Source organism: Grampus griseus (genome assembly GCF_964374135.1).
Source record: "Grampus griseus genome assembly, chromosome: 5".
NCBI classification, from domain to species: Eukaryota; Metazoa; Chordata; class Mammalia; order Artiodactyla; family Delphinidae; genus Grampus; species Grampus griseus.
In genome coordinates, this window is record NC_138998.1 from 114,891,909 (window position 1) to 114,918,998 (window position 27,090).

Consider the following 27,090-nt stretch of genomic DNA (forward strand, 5'->3'; position numbering starts at 1 on the left):
ATAAAATAGATAGCTAATGAGAACTTGCTGTATAGCATGAGGAACTCAACTTCGCTGTACAGTAGAAACTAACACAACATTGTAAAATAATTATACCCCAATTTAAAAAAAAAAGTACCTAGGGGAGAAAAACCACATAGCTAAATGCCATCCAGACAGTTCATTATTCTGAACTTTATTCTGAACATTACTATACAGTTTGGTATAACAGTGTGCTTTTAAATATCTGTAATCCGTACTGCTAAAGGAACATGGAAGTCTTCACTTTTTTACATAGTTTGTCTTCTTCTGTTTTTTTTTTTTTTTCCAGAGCTGTGGAAAGCCTTTATTAGGGCTCTTCTCAGCCCCTCACAGTGTTACAGGAACCACTGGTCTTACTGTTGCCTTTGCTCTTTGGGGACTTGGGAGGGAAGGCAGGAGGAAGACCAGCCTTCCTGGGAGAAAGAAGGCCCTTATTTGGGGCTGAGACCAGGTGGTGGGAAAAGTAGAAAATTCAAGATGAGAGGGGCCTGCTGGGGGCTGGAAGGGGATGGGGCTGCCTCCCAGATTGTGGAGGTCATGGAGTGTGGGCTTTGTGAGAAGGAGAGTGGCAGTAGGAGGCGCCTAGAGTAGGAAGAGCGGATGGGTGGTGCTTCCTGGGCACTGAATGTGTGCACCAGCCAGGGCACGAGGGCCAGGACCAGGCATGGCCAGAGGGTGTGCTTGAGGAAATTGAAGATGTAGAAAAGGCTGATCTGAGGGGGTAGCCCAGCCAGTCCAGGGGGCCCAGCAGCCCCGTGGACAGCACAAAGCAGGCTAATTTCAGGCTGTATCCCAGGTATGCCCTCTGTACCTGGGCATAGCAGGGAGAGTGCAGGGTGATGCCCAGACCCAGGGCGGCCCCTGAGTCATGGCTCAGGGAGGCAAAGGGCCGGCTGTCCAAGTGTACTCACTCAGGCCGCTCACACCACTTAGAAGCCAGGTTGATGGACTGAGAAAGATCCAGCCCCAGTGTAAAGAGAGTCCAACAGATGAGGCTGGCACCCAGCAAGAGGGCCAGCGAGCTCAACCCATAGAAGCTTAGCTCCTGCTCTATGGGCACCTGGGGGTGTGGTCATCAGCCAGCCCAGGACAGCACCAGTTATTAGGCCAGCCAACACCTGGTGAGGGAAATGTGGTAAGAGGAAGACCTGGGACAAGCCAACTGCCAGCAGGAAGGTGCAATAAGCCAAGCTAGGTATCACTCTCACCCAGTGGCTGTAGGTCCGAGTGGCCACCTGGGAAGAGATGGCCATCATTATGGGCCAGAGAGCTGCTCCTGTGATCTTACAGTGTCTGGAAGGGCTGCCTAGACCAGTTTCACAAGAAGAGGGGAACTGGTGAACCTGGGCTGGAGCCTGGCTGTAGTACCCAGACACATGGACCCACCAAAAGGGCTTGCCTCTGAACAGAAACCACATGAAGACAAGGTCAAGCCACTTGGTGATGAGGCTGATCCAGAGCTCTGCAATGCCCACCCAGCAAGAGGCCTAGTAGGCCGCAGGGAAGTAGAAGAGAAAAAAGCCAGAAAGTTGACCCAGAGCCACACGTTCTCTAACCAGGGCAGCTGGTTCTGCAGCGCCTCGACCATTGCAATGCCCTCGCCCAGTGTGGACTCTGTGGCGACCAAGGGGCCGGCCCGGCCAGGGTTTGATCAGAGGGTTGGTGATGTGTCCAGGGTCCCTCCTTTGCTGCTGTGAAGATGGATATGTAATATCAAGGGCCAAGTTTCCTTCCAGACAAGAGCTTTCTCCTCCAGCACCACTACCCTCCTAGATATTTCGAGATCTCTTGGAGAAAAGGCTAGGGACAACCCCTGCTCCAGGGAACCAGGCATCCCAGGCCCGTGCTGAAGCAGGACCTTAAGTTTGCACACACAGCTGGCAAATCGGTCCATGCCTTCCTTCCCCAGCCCAAGACTCTCTTGCTTGAATTCATCTGCTGTTGATTTGGAGGCTGACAGATAAGCCTCTTGATTTTGATGGGTCGTCCCCAAAGGCTTTAGAGTTCTTACACATAGAAGGAGTTGATGAATTGCAAACAAGTAAAAGAGTCAAAGTCACACTTCCTCCCAGTTCTAAGCTTGCCTTGCCCCTCCCCCTTTCCATAGTTTGCCTTCTAATTATATTTGTCTAGTAAAATGTTTAACCATTTCTTCCTGAATCGTGGATTCTAAGGTACAATAAAAATCCAAAGGGAAATATATTTGGTGTTATATAGAGAGACAGACTTTTTCCCAGAGCATTTTCAATGATTACTGCAGGAATGAATGAGTAAAGGTTTCAAGAATGAATAGTGGCAGAAAACCAACTTACTATTATACATAAGTCTCTGCAGCCCCCGGTACAAGTACTTCTGTATCTCCTTTTGTTGAGTTCTCTATTTTTTTTATGAATATGCATATTGGGGAAAAAAGGCTTCCATCTGCTCTCTTTTAGCTGATTCTATCACATTTTTGAACTGTGCATCATTATGGAGCTTCAGAGAAAGATGATCCTTTACATTACATATGGATATAAAGGAGAGAAGGAGTTGATGAATTGCAAACAAGTGTAATTTATATGGACAAAGTGTGCCAGAAGTGCTTTTCACCCCATTTTACTCTGCAAATGGAATGATTCCTGCCCATTCACTTGGCCTAGTGCCCAAGAACTCAGAGAGGAAAACCATGCCTTTAGCCTATGCATCAGGATTTCACCTCTTCCCTGTGAGGAAATGGTGCTTTGCACTCAGGCTCACCGGGGCCCCCAGAGGTCAAAAAAAATCTCTGAACGTACTAATGTTACATTTTTTAGGTTCTTTTGTCTTGGCTTCTTAATTTATAATATCATACAGACGCATTGATACTCTATGTGAGAAGTTTGCGTGATGGAGTAGGAAAGGGGGAGTAATGAAAAGCTCATATTTTCCTGGTAGCCTCTCTTTGCTCTTTGATTTCCCATGATAGATCATTTGCCCAAATGCCCATAAACTTTGCAAATATTTAAATCTTACATTTAGGGTATCTTCCTAAGGGCTTCTTTGTTGGCTATAGCACACTCGGCTGTGACTCTGTACTGTAAAGACCAGGGCCTAAGGTGCAGTAATAACCCCAAACCTTTTATTTATTTAATATAGACATTCATTTATATATTTAATCATTTATTCTTCAAAAATGATTATCCCTATCATGTGCCAAGAATGAGGAGTCAGAGCTAAATACAATATAGCCTCTCCCTAAACTGCCAGGAGTAAACAAAGAAATATTCTGTCATGACAAAATGGTCATGAATCTGTAAAGGTCTGTTAAATCAACTGACTCTCTCTCATTGCTGCTGGACAGCACATTTGTCTTAGCCCTCGGGCATTTGCGTCTGAAGAATTTCATATCACTACAAAACCATGCCAGTATTATGGTAGCATGTGCACTGCTTTGATTTTATGTTCAGATATCAGTTTTTATGCACATACTGCATGCATTGTGCTGGTGCTTTGAACACATTATCTCATTTAATCGACAAGATAACGTGGAATATTAGTACTATAATTATATATATTTTGTAGAGGGAAAAAGCTAAGCTCAGAGAATAAGTGACCTACCCAAAGTCACACAGTCCTCAAACCAGGATCTCCGGTCAATGTGTTTAGGTCAACACTGGGTGTGATGAGATGAATTCAGTAGTAAGATAGGCGGTAGCATAAAGTGAGGGTTACTTCTGTCTTATTTCCATAGCCAAAAACCTGGTCAAATTTAGAAACTGCTGTTCTTTTGCCTGTATTTAGTCCCTATTCATTTTGCTTTCAACCTTTACATAATTTTAGCATGACTTCCCACTTTTATGAAAGAGTACTTGAAGTCTGCATGCTGATGGGTTATACAATTTTCTTTATCGGTGGTGGGGAGATGGAAGTGGGTGTGTGTGTGGGGTGATGAAGTATCTAAAATTTCATCATATTATTTTTCTCAGAACTTACGCCTGTAACGGAAGTTTCTCAACATGAAATGTCATCAATTTGGTCTCACTCAGGAAGTTGCAAGGCACTTGACTGTAACCTCAGAGAATTGGACAGTGTCTAAAAGCTGAAAATTTTTAGCTCGCTGTCATTTTAGAAGTTTCAAAAGTTATTTTATTTCTTAATGAATTCTTTTTACAATTTAATTGATTAAAAAAAGCTTCTGATAAAATACTTCAGGGTGAAGATACATGCCTGTTTATATCAGCAATAGAATGGTGGGGGGGAGGAAACCAGAATTTAAATCATCTAATTTTTGCTCTTATCAATAAAGTATTATAAAGATTTTATCCATTTACCTGAAATGAAATTTCTCTAACCATGCATACTGTCACAACAAACTTGAATCTGTAAATATAGGCTATCCCTGGGATCAGAATAATCACTGCGTTCCAGAACGGTTTTACAACCTTTCTAAACTGAGAGACTCAGTTGGTTCCAATGGAGAGGCTGTGGCGAGATTGTGATGCAGATTATCTGATCCAAAGGGTTTTTATGGCATAGTCTTGGGCAGCATATATATTCCATGTCTAAATATTGTTGAGTGATTAAATAAATGAGTGAGACTGGTTCTCTCACCAAGTTTCAGCCTAAGCCAGTGCAATCATCTGGTAAACATTAAAATGTCAATCCTTGAACCACCTTCACATCTACTCTTAAAAGACTCAGACTCGTGTCTCTCTCCCAGCCAACAGTGGAAGGTCTAAGTCTCTCAACTGCCTCACAACCTTGGATGGCCTATTTATTGCCTCTCCACTCCTCTTTATCCAGCTTTCCATGGTCAAGAGAAAAACCTAAGGAAGGTGAGGCTAGAGCTGCAGGGATTGAGTAGGTAAAGTAAAGGCAGCAGTGCTCCCAACATGTACTTCTACTACAGTGTCCTTTTCGGTGCTGTGCTCCATGATGGGGCCATCCTACCAGCAACTGCAACCTCAAGGTGTCTTCACTTTCCTCCTTTCTTCTCTCTTTGCATGAATCCAAGTTCTCTTCCTCTGCTTCAGTCTCCTCAAGGCCTCTGCAGCACTTCTGCTCAAAAGTATTTCCCTTAATTCTTGATTGGTACCTTCATTTTGAAGGGATTGAAGTTGTGGCTGAGTATGTTTCACAGGTGATATCCACCATTTTACAATCAGGAAGTTCCTTATATGCTTCCTAACCTACAATTTCCTGGCATCTTCATAAAGAAGCTATACTCTCTTGACCTCTCTGAGGCAACAGGTTGATTAAAGTTTAAAAATTACAGTCAGTGGTTGTGCTGTGTCCAAGGAGGCCCTAGAATAATCTCTTTGAGGTAGCAGTCCTACCAGGAGTGGGGCCATGATGGAGCCAGCGTGTTGGAAATTTGAAATTGAAACATGATTTCCTGCTGTGGAGAGGAAAGAACAGAAAGAGACATGTGCTTTACTCCTGACCTGGGCACTACATCTGGGATTAACTCTCATGGATCTGGAGAAATATGATCGAGATTAACAGTGTAATATTGTCCCCAAGAATTTAAAATAACATTTTGTGTTTCTTGATTTTTCCTAAGGCATTATGTTTTATTTATTTAAAAAAACTTTTAGGTCACTTTGGAAGGGATTTACCTATAGATTGAGTAGATTGATTTAAACATAAATATGGAATGTGTTGTATGGGAATAATTGTTATATTTAATGCCCTCCAGCAAACAATTCCTAAATGCCCACTCTGTACCTGGTATTACACCAGAGATTAAAAAGACTAAACAAAATAATCTGTCACAAGGAGATTACAGTCTCATGTAAGGGCCAGTGTCATAATAAATAAAGTGTAACATGATAAGTGTTGTAACCAACAGAGGTACAAGTTGCTATGGAAACACAAAGAGGGGAACACCAAAGGGAATCATGGAAGGCTTCACAGAGTTAAGTGACTTTGGTGGTGAGTCTCAAGACAGAAAACAGAGGGTGGCTTCTGGATATAGAAAATAGCAGGAGCCACTCCAGGAAAACAAGTAACATAAGAAAAGTTGCCAAGGGAATAGTGAATTCAGGGCTTGCAAGTAGATTATTTTGGCTGGAGAATGTAGAGTGAGAGTGGGAGAGGAAAGGTATGACTCATAGAGTAGGTTAAAAATTGTTGGGAAGGATTTTCTATATCCCTGAGGGTTTAAATATTATACTAAGACAATGAAAAACCATCAAAAAATTTTAGGCTGGGAAGTATGTGATTTAATTTTGTATTAGAAGCTCTTTCTGGAGATCATGTGGAGGATGGATTAGAAGGTAGGGCATTGACAGAATAGAAGTCAGTTGGAAAATTATTGCATCGTTTCACACATGAGATTATGAGGTTCCAAAGCAAGACAGCAACTATGGGAATAGATAGAAAGCCATGAATATGAAAGCATTTCTAGAGGTAGGATACATAGGGCTTGATTACTTATTGAATCTGTATGAAAAGGATACATGTGCGATGAAGCAAGAAATTATTTTCTGCTTTGGGTAACTGGCAAGAGGTTGGTACTGTTAAAGAGAGAGGTAGATTGGCAATAAAACAAGACAGACAAATTTGCAGAGAAAACCAAGAATTTAGGTAAGTTGAGTTGAAGCTTCCTAGAGTGCAGTGGACTGAATTGTGCCTCCCTCCATCCCCTTAAATTCAGATGTTGAAGCTCTAAACCCCAGCGTATGGTATTTGGAGATGGGGTCTTTGGGAGATAATTAGGTTTAGATTAGGTCATGAGGGTGGGGACCTCATGATGAGATTAATGCCCTCATAAGGAGAAACACCAGAGAGCTTGCTGTCTCTCTCTGCCATGTTGGAGGCTATCTGCAAGCCAGGAAGAGAGGTCTGACCAGAACCCAACCATGCTGGCGACATGATCTTGGACTTCTATCTTCTGAAACTGTGAGAAATAAATTTCTATTGTTTAAGCCACTCAGTCTATGGTGTTTTGTTATGGCAGCCTGAGCTAATACATACAAGTATTTAGGAAGTTGGATAACACAGATCTGGGGTTCAGGAGAGAGACTGAGGTGAGGTAATTGATTTGGAAATTGTATATATATATATATATATATATATATATATATATATATATATATGTGAGAACTGACTATAAAACCTCGTCTGATAGGAGATATTTTGTCTAAATTTCTAAGATGAATATACTTTAAGTAACACTAGTCTGGAAAATACCAAATGCACATAGTTCTTTTTATTATTAAAATTAGGGTATTTCAAAATTAAAAATATTTACACTTAAAGATGAAAAATCTGTACAATTATTAAAATTAGTTTTACTAAATCAGAATTGACAATATATCATTATCTATACTTTCATACAGATAACAGTGAAGAAATCAACAAAAAATAATTACTAAAACTCCACTGTGGATCAGGATAAAATGTCTCCAGTATTAACTCACACTTTGCTTGGACAATTAGTTAAACAGACACACGCTCTGTTACTATTCATTCAACAATATACACAAATTCAAAACTGGCAGGTATAAAAAAAGGAAGTTTTTTTTTTTTTTGCAGAATTATTTTGCACTTATAAAATAAAGCCAAATAAGGCTTATGTCACACATACCAAAAACTTAAGCTATCCTTTTTCTGATACAGGTAAGTGAAATATTAACACGTAGCATTTAAAATGATAAATATACATATTATTTACAATAATTGGGAACATTAGAGATATGAGCTTTTATGTACAATCATTCCTATTAAAACATTTTAACTTCAGGTTGTATCTGCAAATACTTCCCTTCCTCTCCTTTTTGATCTTTTATTGATAGCTCAAGAAGAGTTAAAATAGAACACATTTGTAGATGTAGAGTTGATAATATGTATTCAGTCGCTTGGCTCTGTGATAGTAATCTTCTGTACCATGTCGGACAGATTTTCAGACTCCAGATCTTCTTTACCATTATCTGAATTTTCTGATGAGATATAACAACCAGAGTCCCTTGGGCAGTCATCTAACTGTGACTTATTTAAGGAGATGTCTGGGCTTAAGAATAGGGACATGGATTCATTTTCTTGCTCCTGAATAGCTGTAAATGGAAAAGAGGGCAGCAGTTAGGCAAAGCCAAGAAAAGTTTTGTTCATATACTCATTCATCTTTGAGCTATTTTAACTGTTCCAAACTTGACTTCATTACAATTGAAAATTCTGTAAGTAAACAATATGTTTGTTTACTATAAAAGAGTAGTTTGAACTCCAATATTCAAACCACTGTTTTCTTAGAAGACAGTTTTCCCTTTGTTGCTCACTTGCAGTTTCACGGAGTTCATGTGAATGGCTTACATAAGTGAAGATCAATATGGACTCTCATTTTACATTAATAACAAGTTGCCAAAGAAAGCAGATTGCATCCACAGTGTGACTGATGCCTTGTCCAAATACTCCTTAAAGTAACATTAGAAGAAGTCATTTGTAGTTTAAATATACATCCGAGTCAGTAGTGATCTTCTCGAACAGTTCTAGAATCATGATAATGTGGATTAATGAATAAAAAATCACTATGGGCAACAATGTACAATAGGATTTCAATAACCTGGAATTTAACTAATAAAACTTAAGAGTGTCCAGGATTTTCCTATGTTTGCATTCATCAGAAAAGTAGACGTAGAAACCAAGCTGCTTTTATTTTTTTTAATTTTTTGGCTGTGCCACATGGCTTGCGGGATATTAGTTCCCCCACCAAGGATTGAACCCGGGCCATGGCAGTGAAAGTACCGCATCGAATCCTAACCACTGAACCACCAGGGAATTCCCCAGGTTGCTTTTAGATAGAAACACTATGTCCATTGAATCTGCCTTTTATAGTTTGTCTGCTACTTCTTTGTTTATAGTTCTGAATAACAATTATTTATATTCAGAGTGGCAATTCTGTGTCATCAAGGCAGTATTCTGGATTCAACAGGCATTATCTTTTTAGAAAAAAAATTACATTAGCGATGTAACGAAAGATATTTCTAAAGAACCTAAGCAGCCCTATAGTTTTACTCTCCTCAAGAATATTAAGCATCAGTGTTCTCATTTTCAATGTGAAGTTTCCTTCTTTGTATTGCCTGACACCAGTAAACACATGTTTCTCTGTATCATGAGATGGGTTTCAAGGAAAGGAGATGGATCTTAGGCTACCACCTCTCAGCTGTATCAGCATGTTTTGCTATTTCCCCTTCTAACCTTGGGGCTTCTCCACTTTGGAGATTTGAATAGCCCAACATTGGAAGAACATACATTTCAGGGTGGATTAAGACCTCTGCCTTCAGAGGCTATGCACTTCATCCCCTTCCAGTGAGAATAAAGTAAATCCAAACTTCAAAATCTTTGGAAGAAGGAATTTGTGTAATTGTATAATTTTCCTGTAATTTATCTTTTGGAAATCTACCCTTTATCTTGCCTACACATCTCCTGCTTTTAAATGCATTTTCTAGGCTTCGGATATCTTGCCAACATTAGTTTATGGTCCACTGTGTATCCAATTGTTATCAACCTCTATTACAAGAGAGAATTAAGCCCTGGTACCTCAGCACCCTTGTACATAATGAATTAAGTTCTTATCAATGTATCTACAATGGTACTAGTTATGTACCTTTCATGGAGGAATTGAGTCACTTAAATTATTTTCTGTATTATGTGGTTTATATGGGAAACACAAGTTGAGAAAGGTTGGAAAAAATGATAAAAATTTCTTAGTCCATTCATTTTCAAAATGAATCATAACAGTTCTTTTAACCTTTTCCTCAAAGTTTTCATTTGCAACGATGAAACCACATTTATGCCATTCTTCTTAATCTTCTCCACATTTGTCACAACTTTATTTAACTGTGGACTCAAGTAGCACAAATTTAAGTCTAGTGATGTTATAACTAGTTCTAGGTATAAGGACCTTTAACTTAATATACGCCTATTGTGATTGTTATTTTAAAATGTTAGCTATCATGAAGCATTTTCTCTTTATTAGTTATAATGACCTTCAGGTTTGGGGGCATCTACTTAATATTGACTAGTCTTTATGAGTATCAGTCATTCATTTTTGTTTCCAAGCCCTTCTTTTATGAAAAGGCAGCACTGAAATGAGACCTCATTCTTTAAGGAAAAGCTTTCTCCTCTTCCTTTGCTTTTCGGTCTTACTGCCATTGAAATGAAAGAGCCAGCCCTGTGTTCCATTAGCCAAGTGTTTCCGGAAAAGGCCAGAGGAATCAGTCTTTTTGCAATGCTTCTTGCCACATCAGCAGTGATCTCCATATTTGGAATGTGGTCCTGTTAGTCAGAATGGCTGTGGGGATAAGGCTGTATTTCCTCAGTTTATATTTGGGCCCATTGCCTCAACACAAAATTGAAAGGACTGAGTTCCTACCCACAGACTGACATCCTAAACATTTGGACTTGGCATAATGAAAACTGCTCCCAACACCGTGTTCTGTTTAGGTTGATTACTGATGGTGAGGCTCTCTTCAAGGTGTAAAACTTAGGTTTAAAGAACTCTGATTTCCAAAATTAGCTCTTTTCCTTTCAGAAACTAGATACTTAGTTTGTGATTTCATCCTCAGAAGCCGCTATACATTCACCTCAAAGAGTAACAAAGTAAACAATATATTTGTTTTTATTTCCACCTGAGAAATGCTGTATCACATTCTCCAAATTCTAGGAATGGTTTGTTTTCAATACAGTTTATTTATTGTAGAAACCTTTCATCTGCAATTTTTACGGAAAAAGGAAATAATTGCTCAGTATGAAAGTTATGCAGCACAGTAATTTACAGAACAGCAGTAATTTGCTAAATGATTTCCTAATGAAATGAAAACATGACTACGCCTCCTCAAAAGCTTCCTACTAGGCTTGCAGTAATTTCAGGCAGGTGATCGGCTGGAGACCCTCAACTGTAACTATAAAAAGAGAAGGCAGGTCAGTAAATTATATTATGGAAATGAAAGCTATCTAGCATTCAGTTTTTGTATTTGGAGGGTCAAGATTTTCCTCTTCTTGTTTTTTTTTTTTTCATCTTGACGCTAATGACTTAGGGATTGGCACAAACCTAGGTCTTCTGCTATGCGTGTTTTTCCAGCAGAGGAGATGAATTCACACTAATACCTCCACATGTTCTTTCTAAGTCATTTAGTCCCTTCATGTGGCCATGAAGCCAAGTAAAGCTAACTGACCTACCTAGAAATTGAAACTATAACCTTCATCAATTTTGTCCCATGGTCCAATCATCTGAGCTAACCAGGCAAGTAATACATTGGAATAAGAAACAGTTTGCCTACAAAATTACAGACTTGCCGTAGGGTATATGAGTGCATCTTTTTATACCAAAATATTTCTGATAATATGTTAAGTTAAAAAATTATTATATATAATTTTTCTATTATTAAAACTGTAAAAACTTAGAGATATCATATAATTCACAAATGAAAGTGTTAAAATTTTAGATAGAGTTCCTCTATATTTCTGGATCATATACATTTTATATTTTATTTTAATAAAGTACAAAAAAAAAATGGTACCATTTTTTAATAAAGCTCCTGAATGGTTTGCAAATATCCCCAAAGCGGTACATTTAAAAAATCTGGGTATATTGGAGAGTTAGTAAATAATTTGAAAAAGGGTATATCTTATTGCTACCAGCTAACAGCAGGCATAATAGGAGTACATAAAGCAGCCCCAAACAGTTCTGTACTTTATGTAATAAAAATAAAATAATTATGTTAACAAAAAATTATTTAGGAGGTATTTTGTCATAAAGAACTAATTTGAATACTAAAATACTTTATTTCTTACCAAAATTTTTATGGAATTGTATAAAGCCCATGGTTCAACATAAGATAGTCATCAATGGAGATAAAAAGTGGCATGGTGATTAGAACATAAGAGAGCTAATATAATTATTCATAAAATAAATATCCAGTTGTGACATTTAATTAATTAAGTATAGGCAATCTCAATTATACTAAACATGAAGAAAGCTTTAAGGAAATCAAACTAGATTCCTATTGCTGGGAAAAATTTCTCATGCCCTAAGGAGAAAAATTTGTCCTATATTCACGTATTAGAAAGTTAAAGATTTAATAAAAAAATGTAAACTACTAGTTTTTGCTTGACTTTCCCAGTTTTCTTTACCCAAATATTCCAGATTTTGACTTTACTATCTTGTTTTCCTTAGGTATGAAGCCTCTGTTCTTTAGGCCAAGTACAACATTATAAAATAATGCAATCCGGAGGGCACTGGAAAATAGCTGGCCAATGAAAGTGCTCCATAAACAATGTGTTTAATAAAAAGAATGTAATGTTTAGATTAATTAAAGGAAATATGAACTAAAGAAGATCAAGTAAGAAATTTGTTGAAATTCAAATGACGGTACCTCTTGAGTCTTTGTATTATCTTCCTCTTGTTCTCTAGCCTGGTACCATCTCCAAAGAGGAAAAACCAGGCTTAAAGCACATCTTAGGATGGCTCAAAATCTCATCCTCATTGGTAGCTCCACATGAGTCACTCAAACCAAAACTCAAGCACTCTCCAGATAACTATGGCTATATTTATTTGTCCAGAGGTAGCATTGTCCATGGAGGAACATTCAGTTACATGGTGTAACTCTTAATTATTTCTTATTCTATCTGTCCTTAAATTACCTGAATATTTTAATCTTCTATTTAGTGATGATTTGGTATTTATTTCATTTGAATACCTATCCACCTTTTGGAAAAACAACAAGAACAAACTGAAAATAGTAATGTCTTCACGGGAAACCAACCAGTTGCTGTCTTCCCGAGGCCATGAGAGAATATGGAGTTGAAATGACTCTCCCTGTTTGCAGATCTCTCTTTGCATCCTAGCATCGTACTCTCCTCTCTAATGAGATGTACATCTTTTCACTTACACTCCCAACAACTTCCACTCCACTCTGCTGGCTCCTTCAGTAGGGTAGAGGCACACTCACTCAAGATCCAATCACTCAGCACCGACAGGGACAGCACCATTAGGCTGCCACTTCACTCAAGCACACAGTTCCATGAGAGGTTTTGGTCCCAGGAAATGTTTACCCGTGGTTGAGTTGTTGTCACATTGGACTATTTTGATAATGACCAAATAATATTAAAGGCTATTATTCTATTGCTAAATTAGGGACCTTGGAAAATCAATATCGTATTTCTTACAGGTTAAATTAATCCTGTTTACTTCACATGGTGAAAAAATAACCTAACTTCATTATTTTAAAATGTATTATTATTTGGCAAAAATAACATTACCTTGCATATTACTGATCTACAATTTGCTTTTATCATTTAATATGTTTCGGACATCGTCATGTCAGTAGGCATTTCATTCTCCTAATATTTTCCTACTATTTTATTGTTCACATATATCTTAATTTATTTATAACAAATTAATTACTGATGGAAGTTCACATTGGTTTTAGTTTTTAATGAAACTCCTCGTAGTTTAGCTAGTGTTTTTATGCATTTGTAGAAATTAATCAAATTCCTAAAACTGGAGTTTCTGCATAAAAAAGTATGCACATTTTAAACTTTGACAGTTTTTAGATTATCTCCTTCTAGAAATGTACTCATTTACATACTTGCACACTCACATGCACACATGGTTAGCGTATACATAAAACGAATCTTGACAACACATATCAACACCCACCTGCCCGTTACAAAAACTTCTGTGTGTAAAGTGGGATTGAAGGGGACTTTAAGTTTTATAAACAGAAAAAAGTTTTGCTCACTATTTGCAGATCTCTTCACTCCCTCATTCAACATGTATGCATTCTACAAGCATCTGTTACCATCCACTCAATGCAAAGTGTGGTGCTAGGGGCTTTGGGAAGGTACATGGTAATAGAGAATTCGGTCTTGTTTGGCCAGGGTAAACACTACAAAGCCATTGCCTAGTACACAATCACAGTGCAATATAAAAACAAGTACAGGAATGCCCTACATGTACAGACATTATAAGTGACTGAGGTGAAAATTCTATGAACTCTTTCCTCTGGAGATTGTTCTCTGGTTGAAGTACAAAATGTTTCTATTTCATTTTATTGTTCTTTGTATTATACAGAATATGGCATCTAACATAATTTCAATCTTAGGGGGTAAAACCAAAAAAATCTGAAGAAAGTAAATTTCATGAAGCAAAATTTCTATGCCTAGAAATAGATATTAAATGCATATTTATAAATACATAAATGTAAAATGCCTGGGTGCCTTCTCCGTCTCTGTGGATAGTTAGCATATATTTTCTTAAAGGCCCCACATTTCTTGAATCTAGATCCAAATCATACGGCAAGTGGGTTGGAAACGCCAGGCATGCATGTCAGGGGCTAATGCACCAGGCTACCCTGGCACACTGTCAGGCCAACTGCTGGACTGCTGCTTGGCATAGCTACAAGCCTCCCCTGCTGGCAGCTCATGTTCCAGGCTCCTGGCTGGGCCTTGCCATTTGCCCTGTATCGTTTGGGGCAGGGAGGCAGGCAGGAAGACACAACTGGGGATAGCTGAGCAATGAGGGGCTGCTGTGACCACAGCTGGTGCTGACAGCCTGGCACACAACCCACCCTCCCCCTTCCTCCTCACTGAACACTGCAAACAAAGGTTGCAGGTAGTAACCTCCAATATGTTATAGACAGATTCTAGTATAGTCTGTTTATTCTGTTACTAAGTTGTTTTTGGTTTCCAACTTAAATTTTAATTATCCCTCTGTTATGGGGAAAACAAGATATTTCCATCTCCTGTTTTCCCCAAGGACAATAGTACACATTCTCATAGACACACTTTTAAGACACATCAAAGTGCTTCTAAATGTAGGAAAAGAGAAACAAGTTCAGAATAAAAAGAGCTGTTTAACTATAAACAGCAGTTACCTCTCTTATTATTTTAAAGAGCCATTTCTCAGCAAGGCAAAGGGGTTTTGAAGGTTGTGTTTATGGAAAAACACACACACATATATTCTCTATTCTCTTTTTTCCTTGCTGGGAATATTTACTCAAAGTAAACAAACAATTTTAAAATTCAGAAGATAAATAGAGAAAAACCAATGTGCACAAAATAAACAGATTGTGCTCTTTTGCTCCTTCAAGAGCTGAGTACTTCACCCTAATTTTTCTTCTTCTTCTAACCTCATCTAGATTCCCAGCTGAAGGAGCCAGTAGCCTAATTCTGCTCAGTTCTAATGCAACTTGAGAACAAATTCAGAATATCTCTGTATTGGTCTTGCCTGGGATTGCAGAACCCAAAGTCGTTATTCTACTCCAGAGGTAATACTGTGATCAGCCCTAACACCACTGGCCAGCCCTATTGTCAGCTTCTTGGAGAAGCAACTTTACCTCCTATCAAGTAGTGACCTAAAAAAGTTTAATCCGGTTAACATTTTCAAGGTCAGAGTGGGTACAATGCTATCTATTTTGGCCTAAGAGAACAGGGAAATTGCTTGCTCTAAGTCTTAGATTTCTGTTTGTCCCTGTTCCATCCCCCATCCTCTTGGTCCCTCTAGATGTATTAAAGGCTCACATGGAGCTTGTGGTCTTTTCTACCTAATCTCAAAGCTTTAACTCCTGCCCTCAAAACAGGGGCCCACTCTGCTCAATTTTTACATTGAATGATAAGCAAAGCAAAACTTTCCAGTTTCCAACCTAAGAAGCAAAGAAACTCTAAACTAGGAATTTATTGACATTCCCCCAAACTGACATTATTCAGTGATCAAAATAAAATGCATACATAAAATCCTGGCCAATTTGCATACCTCATTCTTAAACACACACAAAAAGCTAACTATTTTTAACCTATGACTATGACATGCATTTGTTTTTAATAACGTCTCAGTTTTATACAACCATACGTTCAAGGTCTTTATCATTCAAGGTACATGAAGGTTGTACATTTAATCTTTAGCATGGTTGTAGAAGATATGATTCACAGAGTAGAGAATAGATAAAAATAAGCACGCAGCAGCATGGTGCCGAATCATCAGAACTCAGCCTCTTATCAACAAATAGAAGTCATTCTTCTTTATTTCTTGAGCAAAGCAGTTTCATATAAGATAAATAGCTTTCAGTCAGAATAGCCTAACATGCAATATGCATCTTTTTGACATGTATATTCTAATACTACCTTAGACCGGTAAGATTAAAGGAAGAAAAATCTCAGGGTTGTATGTTGACAACAAACACTGGTCGAATCTACATTTTGTCCATTTTTCATCTCCCAGAATTTGACTCAGTGTGGGTATGTTTGTACATTACTGGATATTATTAAATGATCAACCTCTAGTGACCTTCAAGTACTGTTTTCTGAAGTTTTATAAAGAGAAATAATTCAGGGAATTTTTACTTTTTTAGGTCAAACATGGAAAGTCACATCATGTTTTGGAGATACTGTCTTTTGTTTTCAGAGACCAGGGCGTAGCAGAATGTATTTCTAATAGATTTAGGAGACTGGGTTCTAGGTATGTGACCTTGAGAAGGCTACTTATCTACTTTAGTTTTAGTTTCCCCATCTTGTATAGGAAGAATTTGGGTCAGACGGTTTTGAAAATTACACCTAGCTCTAATATGGTATCATCCATAAGTTATTCTTTTGTTAACATGGAAAGTAGATGGGTGATGAGGGAGGCCTTCAGTGGCCCATGCCTTTGGCACTGGACTGAGCTTCCCTCTGTGGGTCTCTGCTGAGCGCACTTGTCTGGCTGAAAGCCCTGTTTCCCATGGCTCTCAGGTCCCTTCATTCACAAATCTTGTTTCAATGAGGCCATAGTAGCCTTTCACCTTTCAGGGCGTCATGCTGTCGCAAAGTTTCCGTTCTCACTTAAATATTAACTTCCACTTTCTGAGATGGAAAACTGAACTGAAGCTCTTGGAAAAATTGACCAAGCAGTAGAAAACTTGAATTTTCAAATAGTCACTGTTCTATTCATATTTACCAGTTTGTATGTGTGGAAGAAAGAACTTGGATTTTTAGAGTAGACTGCCTTTGATTAAAACTCCAACTCTGCTACTAACCTAGCTGTTTGGCCTCTTTGAAATTCATCTCTGAAATATGTTCTCATCTATAAAATAGGCAAAATACCTACATGGATGTTATTGTAGTCGAAAGCAATTATTTACAAGTGCTCAAAAAATACTCTTCTTCCTCCCTCTACTTCAGCATCAACTTATTTCGGAGAGCATTGACAATGACACTGAAAATTATCAATTACAAGAAATCTACAGAATCCATTTCTTAGCGTAATATTGCTTAGTGAGGACCCATGTTCTGAAATGATGAGATGTGAAAGAAACTGCCTCATTTCCTTTGACGATATTGCTATACCAGTTTACACTGATCAGTTTTGTTTTGGCTTGTACTTTTGAGTAAATAGGCTACTTTCTTAAGTTTGACCTGTGTCTGCCTCTGTGACCCGATTCCTCTCTCTTCTGCACCTCCTAGCCTCCACAACTTCAAAGAATGCATACAAACTCCCAGGCCAAAGGATGAAATCAATTCTGCGGGTGTCAAATTAGTGATGCATGTGAAAACTCTTTGAACAGGATGAGGATCTATGCAAACTCAAGACAGTAAGTAAGGATTAAGTAAGGTACAGTTTCTAAAAAAGTAAATTAATTCTCACTAGATAAAAGGCCAGTGTATAATACACATGTGCAGTTCAACTATGCCATTTTGTGAGGCATATGAGGGAGGATATAGAAAAGCTCATGAAGGGACAGTCAGGAGACCTGGGTCCTAAATAGAACTTTCCTCTTTACTCTCAGCCTGGGCTGTGTAAGAAAGTATAACATAGCATCATAAACACTGGTCCTAGCTTTCTAATTCACTAAGTGCGTGAGCTTGGACAAGTTGCTTATCTTCTCAATTTCTCATTATAAAAATAGGGATGATACTAGCTCACAGAGCTGTGGAGAGCATTAAAGAAGAAAATAAATGTAAAGATAATGTAAAAATAAATGTAAAGGCTCAAAGTTTTAGTCAGAGAACATGTTCAAAGGATAATTAATGATTATTATTAATATTACTTGTGAAAGAGAAGGTTGGATTGGATGATCTAAGTTCTTTTTCTCCTTTAAAATTAGACACCTTCCCCCCTTTTTTCTAACAAAATACTCCTTGCAGAGTTTGGCACTCCCTGAGCTCAGAGTTTTGGGAGCCTGGCCAGATTTAATAAGAAGAATGCTCAGATTGGGCAGTTGTAAAAACAAAAGCTATCCCATCTTTACAAATCCAGTTAGCGTAGCCAATATTCAAGGGAATCTACATGTGTTACTCCATCTTTAGTTTATACTTACAAATACAGAGAACCATCTCAGATAATAAAAGTAAGTGCTGAATATTTTTGCAAGCTATTATAGCATTTTGAAAGAATACTGTAAACACTTACAAGATGTGACTCTATGGTAATGAAACGAATTTTCTTGTGTGGAGCGAAGGCTCATTAGCTCAGAGCGATGCTCTGTGCTGTTCTACAGAAGTTGCATATGACATTTCTCGCTAATGGCTCATGCTGTCACTAAATATTTGTTTCTAACTCCCTCAGTTTTGGGGAATGTGGACATCCACTTGTGTGTAAATTAATAGCTCTGCAGAATTTAAATGAGGTACCCAGAAAAGCCCTTTTGTTTCCTGAATCCAGTAAGGAAAAAAAGGCCCTCTTTCTAATGATATATTTGACCAGAGTTGTTGTTTCCAAATGTATAAGAAAATACTTATTTTATTGGAAAGAATGCTTTACATGACTCTCAGTAAATAAAACTGGGGCTTTGTTTTTAATGATCTTACTGTTTACATTAAACTGTGATTCTCAGCTAGGGAGAAGAGTAGGTGTGCATACTTACTTTCTTCATCAAGAAGATTTTCAGCAGCTGATAGTAACCTCACCCTATCTTCTGGATTTTTAATGTTTAATTCAATGAGATGACTCTCTTTTATATCCTTTAAATCTTCTAGGGTCTCGTAACCATTGAGCAAAAGTGTTGAGGTGTATTCCTGTGGGGAAGAAAAAATATGCATAATATAAGATAGTCAGATTCAAATATTTTATTTTTAGTTCTCTTTAGATTAAAAAACAAAAAGTGTAGGAATGCATGAAAACCAAAGGTGCCAACAGAACTTTTGCTTAACTTTATTTTATTTGTACTAGTTTTCCACATATGAACTTGGGGGCATTTAAACTGTATGTTGTACAGTTCTCACCTTCTGGAAGGACAAATGTAAAGAAGAAATGACTACCTTAAGCTATACAATGCCAAATCATGGATCAATTAAATAGCTGCATCATTCATCCCATTTGGCAGTTTTTCACTTCTCAAATAGTGAAATTGACAAAGCTAGCATGTTATTAAGTCTGTCAATAAAATGCCTCTAATACAGTATATTATAATAATATTTCTGGATCTATACCTTTTCTTGTTTGCTTGGTTGCAAAATCATCTACCCTTATTAACTTCTTGGAGTAGGTTAAAAAATGAATTTGAAATAGACTCAATTTATATAAAAAAGTATACTTAGCATTTTGGTTGAAAGGCATTATAGAAACCTAAGGAATCTCAGACTTTCTATTTATTTAAAAGCTTTTATTAAGCATGAAAGCACTGTGGTTGGGAAAAGTATTGTTTCCATTTCTTATCATGTATATTTTGTCCATCATTTGCATCAATATAAATTAGTTTAAAATTCATAGGCTTCTGATTTCAAAGTCTGTTATGTTATTTATGTAACTTCTCTCTAACAATAGAAATGCAAAGTAAATTTGAATGCTTTTCAACTTTCTCAGCTATTCCTCCCATTTTACTTGATCATAATTTCAATATCCTTATTTTAGTTACTAAAATTGAGTAAGAGGAGGTATAAAAGTTTTAAGTAATCAGAAAGAACTTATTACTAGCCCTTTATTTATTTTTAAAAAAGGGAAAGAAGGAGTAGCAATTCAACTCTTTTAAAAGTGATGTATCCTAGAAGGAGCACTGTGTTAGAACAACAACAACAACAAAATTCCCATCCTGATGTAACTAACTGTGGATTCTTGAGGAAGGTATTTCATTTCCTTAGACCTTGGTTTTTTCATAGGTCACAGAACAAACAAGTAGCTGAAGCAGGATTCAAACTTGTGCTTCCTCCAAGGAGTACCCCATTTGGGGGACACCAATAGTAATATTGAAAGGCCTATGTAATGTGTCTACAGACAAGAATGCAACTAAATAATTCAGGAAAACCAGTTAAGGAAAGATTAATTGGCTATTGTCTTGATGAATTTTGAAAACTATCAAAGTACTGCTGTGTTAATTTTAGAAATGGATTGCAAAACAGTAAATTGAGTGAGGCTAGGCATATTGTATGTACATGCCCTTTAACAACATAGATATTTCATAAAAAGTTTTCTAATGTAACAAGAAAATAATTGGATTTTAAATACAGACAACACAGTTTTCTTAACACAATCATTATGAGGGCTTAATGATCACTGTTTCCTAACAAATTACTTTAAAAACAATTAATTTAGTTATCTTCTCTTGACTTGCTTTTGATCTCTGCTCTATAGAAAATACAATTTTCTTTTCATTTCTCCTTTCAGTTCTCTGAATCTTTACCTTCACTCTTTATATTCTCTTTATCATTCTCATTACATGTTTTCTCCAGGACTTTTATTCTCCCAAGTATATTTCATTTTTCACTGCACTTTCTCAACCTAATCTCTACCACGACTGCTAAGTACCATTAGAGTTTAGTCCAAAGGATGTTGTATCAAGACCTGTCCTCGCATAATAAAAGTAATAAAGGGTATATATAAACTGTTTTTTGGAAAACAGATTTTCCCTTTCTGTAAGTCATGTATTTTTTAACTAAACAAACACTGACCCATTCTCAATTACTCCATCCGTATGCCACCAAAATCAAACAGGCCATAGGTTTGCTAACCTGAAGGTGAATCCTCTCTAAGAACTCCTGCAGAGTCTTAGGTTTTTCCTTTCCACTCCTTCTGTGTGCCTTTATTTTCTTGGGGGCTGCTTCTTCTTCTGAGATGACATCCACATAAATAAATTTGAAGTTTCCCACCTTATTGTTCAACATTCCTGTCCACATCCCCATTGGCGTTTTGCAGATAATGTCTATGATATCTCCTTTCTAAAGACAAAGAAATATACAAATTAGATTTCAGAGAACTCTGGTGTCCATGACAATTGGTAGAAAGAATGGAATCATTGAAAATTAGAATAATGAGGGCATTACACTAAGGAGGTTTAGAGTTAAAAATAAATCTAAGAGGAAATTTCTTTTAAAAGTTTAAGGAAACTATTTACTAGTAATATTGAAAAAAACCCCAACATACTTGAAGAAAGGCTCCTAAATGTATTTGATGATGTGTTTATGTTTTTGGTATCGTATCAACTTATCAACTTATATTTGTAGAGTATCCTATAGTTTACAAAACACTTTTGCATTTATTAAGTCATTTTATGCCCACAACATGCCTCTTAGATATGTATGCGAGGTGTCATTATTACTCTAAATATTACAGAAAAAGAAATGCAAGCATTAAATAATTTCCCAAGAGCTTACAGGAAGTTAGTGACAGAACCAGAACTCAAGCCTAAGTTGCTTGAATTCAAAAATAATGCTCTTTTTATTTACCCTGTCAAAACAATATATATGTAGCAAAACTCAAGCTATCGTTCCTGGAGGGGGTCCCAAGTAAGGAAGGGGAAGAAAGACGAGTCTATGACTCTGTCTGTCCTTCTAGTTCATCTGAAAAATTCATCTACAGTGTGAAATAAATCCACCTCAAGTATTGTATCCATCTAAAATAATCAAAATGTTCAGAACTTTGTACATAGCAAATATGTAACAAAAGTATATATGCACTAAGGATAAATTAAGCTAATTATCCTAGATTAATTAATAATTAATTACTAATTACTTATTTAACACTTAGATTGAGCTCCACAGCAAAGTTTGGATTGAAGTATGAATGAAATGCATTGGGATAGACAAGCCAGTTGGTCTTTCTCTTTATTCACAACTAAGAGTAAGACTGCAGGAGTTATTGGCAAGAGTAGAAAACTCCACAGGGTATTTTTTTTGTAAAGCAAGTTGATTTCTATGCAAATATAGTGTCTATATTTGTGTCATAGTTACTCCGTTGAGACTTACAGCTTTCTACCTCAGAGATAACATTATAGATTCTGATATTTTTGTCATTTTAAGGGTCTACCCTCAAACAAAGCATTAAGTCTGCTACTAAATATATTTTTTTTCCTGCTGCTCTGTGAATGTGTATTCTTCCATCTAAAACATGGATTTTATTTGTAATAGTAGAATTCAATGTGATTAAAAGATCTGCTCTTTCCGATTTATGATAGTTTGCTCTTCAGACACTATGAGCTGTTCACCTAGTTTTTCCTGTCTTTAACTATAGGGAATCAAATCCTAGGCTAGATGGGATCAGCTAAGCAGACCTAGAAAATCCCCAGAAGCTCTAGGGGAAGTTTCAAAGTATGGCAGTCCTATGCTACATCCTTCTTATTATCCTTTAAACTTGTAAAAAATATACATTACAGGGAAGCCCACAGATCACAAGCAAAAATCCAGTTTCATTTCGGATAAGACCCAGGATGGTCAGCAACAGTATTCAACACCGTGTGTCTGTGGAATTCCTTATTGTGTCCTACTCGAGCTCCACAAATGTCCCCTTAGGCAGCACAAACGGTGGTGCAACCTTTGTGTTGTGAAGCCCTCACAGCAAAAGAAAATGAACAAAGAGGATAAGAATAAAAAAAGGGAATTCAGGAGGGAATATCACTGAGAGAAAGTTGTCAGGTTACTCATGGCATTTGCAAGTATTGACTTAAGTGTTGAAGTTGCCTGGCCAAGTCAGGTTCCCAAGACGTTTGCTCTGCTGGGCTCTTGCCTGATAGTTCCATTTTCTCTCCCTCTCCTTGGCTTCAGGTAGAACTGGGCACCTCCAGCAACTTGTGAGGATTTTGGTTTTCAGAAAAATGTAGACAATTCCTTCTTCCCGAATAAGCTCTGATTCTACATTATCTACATAATGCAACTTTTGCAAATAGCCTCAAAACACTGATCCCCCTACCCTACCTCTTATGTTTTGTTTGAACTCCTGCCGTAGTACACCAGTCCCCAGTTCTCCTATTGGGAAGAACGTGCTCACCCCCTAGTTCCCCATACTTGCACTTCCTGAAAAAGATCATACACCCAGCCCTAGACAAACCATACAGAATGCAGATATGATGTGCACAAACCTTGATTTTGAGGGAGTCAGTGTCATAAGGGCTCGGTGTGAAACTGGTATGTACACGGGCACGGCCACAGAATGGTCCGGAGTAGGGGCCATCATCATCGAGTCGAAAGCTGTCCCGGTTACTTGTACCATCTGAACAGCTTGTTATTCCACCTGATAAAGGCAAAGCAGAGGTTAACAGTTCTCACTGAAGGTTCATAACATTCTGAACCATCACCTGGACATAACTAAGCAGGAATAATGCTGAAGCATTGGATGCCAGCCTCCTGAGGCGGTCCTAAGTGACCGATCCCTGTTTCTGCCTCCCAGTCATTTTCCACCGCTGACATCTGTCCTCTGAGCCATTTCTGATCTTTCTCCAGTCAACCTGATCATTCTTTCCTCTACCACCAAACCAAACACTCTTACTTCAGTCTCTATCATCTGATTCAGTAGCACAGTGCTTTGAGCATTGGATACTTGCTAAAGAGGCAGACAGTAGAGACTTAATTCCCTGTACAAACCAGATAATTAATTTTGTACGTGTAAACAAAGGCAGAAACCTATAGCGACAGTTTGATCTTTGTGTGCTATTGATCAGGAATGATCAAAGCATAAGACCACAAGCTTCCCTACAACTTATCACAATGTAGCAAAAATAGTGTCTCAGACTTCCTACTGTGTACCAAAAGCCATTCTGAGGCAACATCTCTGTGTATAAAAAGTAGCATTTTTGCTTGTTGTGTGAGCGTCAGGGAAAGAGGAAGTGTGTTCCAATGTCTGTACTCCTAAACTGTTCAAAATTTTTCTAAACTGGGCTTTTTAAACTGCTCCAAATCCTTGCTCTCTGGTCCTCTTCCTTTCTGATTTTGAACCTCAAGGGGGAAAAAAAAGAGATTCCATTTTTCCTGCCTGCCTGGGGGCAAGAATATCTCCCAGTAGAAGTAACTCTGAGTCTCCCTACTGCTCTCACTTGTCACCTCATTTTTTCCTTCACTGTGGCCTTTCAGTGCTTGCTCTGCTTCATGAGGGAACAGCCCCAGTATCTCTGCCATTCTTTCAAATAAGTATAGAAATAAGAGAAAGAGCCTTAGCGATTCTCCATTTTTTTTTTTTTAAAAATATGGACTGGTGTAAAAGAAAGGTGAGTTGCGTCTAGTCACAGAAATTAAGTTGTTTATGATAACAGCTAAGTAGACCCCCATCTCCTCACACCCTCCCTTCCATGACCACTCCAGTCCCTGGCTTTTCATTGTAAAATTATAAAATTTTATAATTATAATTGTAGAATTATAAAATTCTACCCATATTTGGCATTACAATTTTGAATTTTAAAACTTCCAGCAGAAATGAATACTAATAAAATCTGAATTTCACACATGCAAAAATATATCCCTCAAATGCTTCTGTATTAGCTTTTTCTTCACAAAATAACTGTTCTACAGCCAGTAGGAAAGTAGGAATAAAATTCAGGATATTTGCAGCAGCTGGTCTTTGTGATCCATCTTCAAATAACAGAAGCAGTTGATTTTAAATGAAATGGAAAATAAACTTTGCAAAAAACATTTAAAAGCCCTATAAAGATTAGAGGGATAAGTAACAGTGTGCATATAAAAAAAATTATAAGGCACCCTGTAGTATCAGTAGTTTCATTCCAATATTGTAGCAGGACATGTGACTGAAGCCTGAGTGACTTCTTTGGTAGAAACGATGTTTTTAGAAAATTCTTATTGAACACATGCTGATTCCTTTTTGTCACTAATTGGTGATAGTCCTACTATTTAGTATTTACATACTACTTCACTCTTTACCGGCTAATGCTGAATGGAAACCTAAAAAGTAAATGTTAGAACTGATGCAGATGTCCTGCTCTTTTCAGAATACTTCAGGATAAAAAGGAAAGGAAAGGAAGGAAAACATGACAGAGGGCAGGACAGGGAAGGAATAAAGAAAAAATGAAAGAAAACAAAAGAAAGAAAGAAAGAGAAAGAAAGGAAGGAGGGGAAGGAGGTAGGGAGAGAGGGAAGGAAGAAAGAAAGGAAGAGAAAAGGAAAGGAAGAAGTACATGAAGGGGGGGGAGAAAGGGAAGGAAAAAGAGAAAACAAGATTTTAGTTTCCTGAATACTTCAAGTCATTTAAAAAATTTGAACTCAAAATAATGCTAGTTCTCCCCAGCACACTTTATTGTAGGGATTCTGATTTAATTGTGCAATATAATCTTTTGGAGGCATATCCCCAAGAGCCTTGCTGACCACAGTGCTAAAAGTTTCAAAATAATCCATAATTCTAATATATTATGTATTATTTTAGACAATAGCATTGCTATAGATTCAACACATCCTACATTTTCACTATTTCTCTTATCAAGTAGTTGGAACATTGGTGAAATTTTGACAAACAAGCCAAAGAGAAATAAATCTGTTGTTTTTAATTAACTTAACCCAGATCTCCCATCTAGACTCTTGTCACTCATTTTATAGCCTTACTTGATGAGCTCCGCCCACTGTAGAGACTGTCCATGGAGTCACTGGCTTTGAGGGAGCTCTTCTCTGTATGGGTTCCAATCGTGGGATCACTGTTCCGATAAAGTAAGGCATCCTCTCCATCTTCCCCATCCTTCAGAAAATCATATCAGAGGTTAAATGCAAAGAACTGATTTCCTTGGAGACTTTCACTGTGTGCATTGATTTAACAAAGAAGACATATTTTAGCAATAAAATACTTAGGAATACATCAGCATAAAATATGAGTGTCATGAATCTTTAGCTCAATTTCAAGCATAACATTTTATGGTATAGTGGGAAAAATTCTTTAGATGAAACAGCCCACATTTTGGAATTTAACTGAAATTATAAAGTTTATTTTTGTGGTTAGGATGAATATCGTATCAAGACTATTTAATCAGAAATGCTAGATTTATTAACATCTGTGCTTTATCTGTTAAAGCACTTTTATTTCTTCATGGTCTCCTTATCATCTATTTACCACCATTACTAATCCTTTGAGATCTGATATTACAAGTTTAAACTCTGCATAGTTGCTTCGTGTCAGTTATTTGCACCCTACCAGACCACTAGATATGAATAAAACATACACACTTTGCAATTCTAAAGCAAAGCTTATCTAAGAAGCTTTACAAATCTCATATGGTGCTTGCCACCTAGTCAAGTGAAAAGCACATCTTGCATAAAATTAGGAAAGACAGACAATTTCAAAAGAAATTACATCTGCTTGAAAACATCTCAAATGTTTTCCATGTTTATATAGTTTCAACAAAGCCTATGAATTTCTTAATATTTATCAAAATATAATTCAATATTCCTCATTTTTGAGCATTTCTAAACATTGGTAAAAATTCAGACTATACATACGATATATGCTCAGTTTGATTCTCTGCTTTTATCCATTCTTTTATTCATTTGTTCAGTTATTCGACACAAGTTTGTAGAACACCTTCTAAGTACCTGGCATTGTTTTGGGAACTGGAGATATCATGGGAAACAATATACAGGGTCCTATCTTAAATGAGGTACATTTTAGTTTGTCAGGGTGTGTGTGCGCGCGCGTGTGTGTGTGTGTTTGTAGTGTTTGGGGAGGTTTGTGTAAACAAAGTGAGCAAGACAATTTCAGAGAATAATAAGTGCTATGAAGGAAATAAAACTGGGTGATGTGAGAGGATTAGCTACTCGGGTTAGGGTTGAAGGAAGGTTGACTGATTTAGAGGGAATAGCCTCCAAAGACCTCCTCCATAAGGTAATAGAGTCTGAATTCTTGACCTGAATGATAAGAAGATGTGACTTATATGAAGATTTGGAGACAGTTTTCCAAGCAAAAGAAATAGCAAGAACAAAATAACTAAACTCAGAATTAGCTTG

At 37.3% G+C, this 27,090-nt stretch overlaps 1 protein-coding gene and 1 pseudogene across 2 annotated transcripts in view; both read right to left on the reverse strand.

The window, feature by feature from the left end:
- Positions 1 to 452: 452 nt before the first annotated feature.
- LOC309823190 (glucose-6-phosphatase 3-like) lies at positions 453 to 3,499 on the reverse strand (annotated as a pseudogene). The gene is made up of 2 exons: positions 3,469 to 3,499; positions 453 to 1,635 (listed from the first exon to the last, which is right to left on the reverse strand). The product of its transcript is annotated as a glucose-6-phosphatase 3-like (transcript).
- Positions 3,500 to 7,714: 4,215 nt separating this feature from the next.
- Positions 7,715 to 27,090, reverse strand: part of SAMSN1 (SAM domain, SH3 domain and nuclear localization signals 1) — a gene marked incomplete at its 5' end in the record, with an annotated part of 131,520 nt that continues 112,144 nt past the window's right edge. Inside the window, 5 exons of the mRNA XM_082655338.1 lie at positions 7,715 to 8,036; positions 18,816 to 18,966; positions 20,896 to 21,102; positions 23,238 to 23,389; positions 25,702 to 25,831. Coding sequence (XP_082511464.1) covers positions 7,834 to 8,036; positions 18,816 to 18,966; positions 20,896 to 21,102; positions 23,238 to 23,389; positions 25,702 to 25,831 — 843 coding nt within the window. The 3' untranslated portion in view covers positions 7,715 to 7,833. The remainder of the gene's footprint in view (positions 8,037 to 18,815; positions 18,967 to 20,895; positions 21,103 to 23,237; positions 23,390 to 25,701; positions 25,832 to 27,090) is intronic.